The following is a 5,231-nucleotide window of genomic DNA, read 5'->3' as shown; positions in this document are numbered from 1 at the left end:
GTGTATTGTATTATTGTGTTTGTTTTGTTCTATTCCCGAGGGGTATAGGTCTAACTTCTTGATCCTTGGCCCTACGATGGAGTTGACAGTGAGATGGGGAGTATAAACCAATTTGAAAGAATAGTTTCAATAGAATGTGTTGATATTCTCTGTGAAATATGTATAGATATGTGTATAAAGAATAATTGGTCAAATTCTTCATTTATAATGTAGTTAATGAACTGAACTAAACTGTTGTTCTGATCTGTTCTTTCAAGGTTATCATGAAAAGTGACATCAGACGGTATCTTAATGCATGGAAAAGATAATTGGACCGAATAGTGTGTGTACCTCAAAACCCCCTCTAACTGGCTGTAGAAGAGTGATAAAGGCATTGAAGAAGGCCTTCCGAACCACTTCTACCGAGAGAAAGGAACCAAGCCAGAAATTGGTGTACAGTATCAGATCTAAGCTATCAACTGCTTTTCTTTCATGTTTCTCTCATACTGTGAGAGTCCACTTGGAGAGATCATGGAGAGAGATCTGTTCTAACATTTTCTTATGATGCTGGTATATTGGTTGACGAATGGACAAGACATGAGTGGTAAAGATGAGACATTGAAATTGGGACATTATCATGGGCCGTCCACTTTGAACTGTGAAGCTATCTGAAGACGAACGAAAGAGACGCCAGAAGAATCAGTGCCTGAGAGGGGGGGTTGGTCAACTGTGCCAATAAAATTGTTTATACTTTTGTGGTATCAGGTTGATTTAAGAGGTCTACACCATGTAAATTGTAGTAATTTAGATTAAGAATGCATTGAGATACTGATCTGTATTATGATCATGATTAAAAAAGTTAATAGTAGAATTATGGGAAAATTATACTGAATGTAAATCAGCTAATATTGATGTGTGTTAAATTGAGGTTTTTACTTTGAGTGATAAGACACATTTGAATCACTGAGGAATGTCGTTCTAAATATTGGTTGGATAAATAGTTGGGTTGTTAATTATGATTTGGAATATGAATGATTTCCCTGACCTATTCTCTATTCCTGAGAATATTTCTGAGCATGAGGACTTAGAGGGATGTCTGTCCTATATGTTGAGGAGGCCTGTGTTTAGATACTGGTTCTCATGTAACTTAGGGAGCATTTCTATGTTATGTTTTTATTTTCCTCAAATTGATTATTCTGTGTTATTAAACATGTGCAAGTTTGTCTTGTAGAATAAAGGTTGTAAACTTAGTTTCAGAAGGGTGAAAGCTTACGTATAAGCTAAGGTATTTGACATTGAGGGGATTAGATTTTTTATTTGATTTTAAATATTGAGTATGTAATTAATAGTCTGATTCTTTAGAAGGGTCAATGTCCCTGAGAGGGGAATGTCGTGGCGGAATCAGAATTATTTAGGTAACATTTATAAATAAAATGTTTTATTTATTTTATTGCATGCTTATGTGAGATATGTCATTAGAATGTCTATTTTTGGATAATACTGTTGGCCGGTTGCAGTTATCTGTTCTCTGTCAGGTTTCAGTTACTTGGGCCACAGAAAGGGGAGAGGTCAAGCTTGTCTTCATATGTAAACAAATATTTTAAACCATGTTAAGGGATGATTGAGGGGGAACCAATTATCTCTTGGCTCCACAATGTCTGTGTGCCAGTCATTGTGTCTCCGAGATGCTTGTCCAGAATGGGAGTGTCTAAAATGACAATTGATATATATATATCCTAATGTCTTGGTACTGTGTTGTACCAAGAACGAGGAGTAGAACCTCGTTTTAGGAGAGCAAACTGAACGATAATTTATAGCTAATGCTGTCTGGCTATGGAATACTCCTCTCTCAAGTAAAGTCTTCCTTTGTAATGTTCCTAAGATCTGTTATTCGTCATGTGAGTTGAGATGGGTGTGTCTTGGCTATAAATGATACTAAGAACTGTTTTGTAAGCACTCTCACAGGGTTGTGATGGAGCTCATATAATTAAAGATGGACTTTATGATAACTCTGACTTGTGTGTGGTTTGCTCTCATGATTTGGTAAATACAGGAAATTTCCACTACATTTGGCGACGAGGAGGGGGATGTGAATCTTCCCTCGGTGACCGTTCCTGATGATCTAGGTAAATAAATCGTGCACGAGGGATCCCCCAAACTTGGGATCTTAGGGAAACCACACTTCAGGAATGAAGTAGAGTAAAGGTTATCTGCAGCTGCACCACAGTTGATAGCATGGGAAATGTACCTGTTCTATGAAGTGTCGCTAGACAAACTCATATTTGAAGTTTGTCAACCTCCATATCTTTATTAGCTTCTTAAATGTGCCCTCTTTGTTATTTATACTCAAGACACTGAATAAAATATAAATATTTGTTTTTCCCCAGAGGGAACTTCTTTCTCTTCCTATTCTTGAAAAAACGTAAAAGATTAGGTAGTGTATTAGAAGTAAGAACCTTCAGCATACATGTAAATAATAGCTGTTTCAAGGCAGGAATGTTTGTGTTAACTCTCTGAATGTTTATCCACATTTTGGGTAGGTCGACTCAGCATGAGCTTGGTGATGGAATATTTGCCCTATGGCAGTCTGATTGGATACCTGGAGAAGAACCGGCAGCTCGTCAACAACAGGAGGATGTTGCTTTTTGCCTCTCAAATCTGTAAAGTATGAGCCCAATTCAAAGAGCAGAAGTCCTGACTATTCCATACAAGACTGTTTATCTCTACATTGTAAAGGGGAAAAACCTTAATTGTGTTGTTTTGCACACTTAGGGATTGGAGTACTTGCAGAGCATGCGCTACGTGCACCGGGATCTGGCTGCTAGGAACATTCTGGTAGCAAGTGACACACTGGTCAAAATAGCTGATTTTGGCCTGACAAAGATCATTCCCTTTGACAAGGAGTACTACCGTGTGACACATCCTGGTGAAAGCCCCATTTTCTGGTAACTGCCATTGCATTTGGAATTTACTTTCCACTCATGTGTGGAAATGACATGATCTACTTCAGTGTTCTTCCTGGAGACACTTGTTACCTTTTCACATTACTGATCCAAACTGAGCTGTCCTGTGCTAGGCTGGATGAACATCCATCAATGTTGCTGGCACAAAGTAAAAGTACAGTACTGTTAGGGTTAGCGCGATAGTGTGCACATTTAGTGCACATTTCTGTTCATGCACTAACACACCTGATTCTCCAATGAATCCAGGTCAATAGACTTGAAGTGCTGCTGAGAGCATCTTCATTTTCTATGGAAATTAGCTCTAAGGCAAGTTGTCTTCTAATAAGGCTTCTGTTCATACCCAGGTATGCCCCAGAGTCCATCACAGAGTCCAAATTCTCCCACAAGTCAGATGTCTGGAGTTTTGGAGTCGTCCTTCATGAGCTCTTCTCCTATTGTGAGCACAACTGCAACCCAAATAAGGTAAGTGGCTTAACCAAGCCTTAATACCTTGTTCTACTGGTCTCATTAAATATCTGTGTTTCAGCTTGAGCTATCTCAAATCTACCAACCCTGACATGACATTACTTTAAGCTCATAAAAAATATTTTCATTTTTTTGTGTCAATGATTTTAACTAAATTATTATGATTGTACATTACCTGCCCATAAATGCCTAATTTGATTCTGACATATTTTCTCTCCCATCCACTGCACATTTAAAGCTATATATGCAGGAGATTGGCAATGACATGCAGGGTCTCTCCATTTCAATGCATCTGGTTGATATCCTGAAGGACAACTGGAGGTTGCCTGCTCCACCACTCTGCCCTCCCAGAGTAAGACACCTTCCACAGCCATATGCCACGCTTAGGGTGGCCTAGCGGTTAGATTGTTGGACCAGTAACTGAAAGATCACTGGTTCAAATGCCTACGCCGACAAGGTGAAAAATCCATCAATGTGCCCTTGAACAAGGCACTTAACCCTAATTTGCCAAAAACCAAAATGTGTAGCCCTTGGGGTCCCAAGGACCAAGTTTGGGAAATGCTGCTTTAGCTAGTCCATACTCACAACAACACAATGATTTTAAATGCATGTTGAGGAGTGCACAAAGTCACTCTTTAAGATAAATTCATTAATACTGGTCCTATCCTGAGTTTTTACAGGCATAGACACTAGACATAGGGATGTCTCAGGTATGAAAGTTATTATTTTGCCTGTTTTTGTAACCTTCCATTGTTTTATTTAACAGATTCATAGTATGATGACGGCGTGCTGGGGATACAGCGCTGAGGAACGGCCAACGTTCTCCACCCTGGGAGATCAGATTGAGACCAGCATCCAAGATGAGAGAGAAGGTTCAAAAGGATGAATATAACTGAAGCCAACCCTATTAGAGAATGTTGCATTCTAACTTGAAATATACATATTCCTGTTACCATATTAGAACTTATTGATTACATTACATGTATAATAAATGTACAGTTGAAGTCGGAAGTTTACATACACCTTAGCCAAATACATTTAAACTCAGTTTTTCACAATTCCTGACATTTAATAATAAAAATTCCCTGTCTTAGGTCAGTTAGGATCACCACTTTCTCACTCAATTAGTATTGGTAGCATTGCCTTTAAATGGTTTAACTTGGGTCAAACGTTTCAGATAGCTGGTGTAACTGAGTCAGGTTTGTCAGCCTCCTTGCTCGCACACGCTTTTTCAATTCTGTCCACAAATTTTCTATAGGATTGAAGTCAGGGCCTTGTGATGGCCACTCCAATACCTTGACTTTGTTGTCCTTAAGCCATTTTGCCAAAACTTTGGAAGTATGCTTGGGGTCATTGTCCATTTGGAAGACCCATTTGCGACCAAGCTTTAACTTCCTGACTGATGTCTTGAGATGTTGCTTCAATGTATCCACATAATTGTCCTTCCTCATGATGCCATCTACTTTGTGAAGTGCACCAGTCCCTCCTGCAGCAAAGCACCCCCACAACATGATGCTTGTGTTGTTCGGCTTGCAAGCCTCCCCCTTTTTCCTCCAAACATAACAATGGTCATTATGACCAAACAGTTCTATTTTTGTTTCATCAGACCAGAGGACATTTCTCCAAAAAGTCTGATCTTTGTCCCCATGTGCAGTTGCAAACCGTAGTCTGGCTTTTTTTATGGCGGTTTGGAGCAGTGGCTTCTTCCTTGGTGAGCTGCCTTTCAGTTTATGTCGATATAGGACTCATTTTACTGTGGATATAGATACTTTTGTACTTGTTGCCTCCAGCATCTTCACACGGTCCTTTGCTGTTGTTCTGGGA

At 39.3% G+C, this 5,231-nt stretch overlaps 1 protein-coding gene across 1 annotated transcript; it reads left to right on the top strand.

The window, feature by feature from the left end:
- Positions 1–2,515: 2,515 nt before the first annotated feature.
- Positions 2,516–4,411, top strand: LOC116373960 (tyrosine-protein kinase JAK2-like). The gene is made up of 4 exons (XM_031822541.1): positions 2,516–2,644; positions 2,752–2,924; positions 3,287–3,759; positions 4,174–4,411. Exons 1-3 carry the CDS (start codon positions 2,531–2,533, stop codon positions 3,426–3,428), a joined length of 429 nt encoding a protein of 142 aa, XP_031678401.1. The 5' UTR covers positions 2,516–2,530; the 3' UTR covers positions 3,429–3,759; positions 4,174–4,411.
- Positions 4,412–5,231: the final 820 nt, after the last annotated feature.

The sequence above is a fragment of the Oncorhynchus kisutch genome, linkage group LG4, assembly GCF_002021735.2.
Source record: "Oncorhynchus kisutch isolate 150728-3 linkage group LG4, Okis_V2, whole genome shotgun sequence".
Classification (NCBI taxonomy): domain Eukaryota; kingdom Metazoa; phylum Chordata; class Actinopteri; order Salmoniformes; family Salmonidae; genus Oncorhynchus; species Oncorhynchus kisutch.
This window is presented reverse-complemented; position numbering and strand designations above follow the sequence as displayed.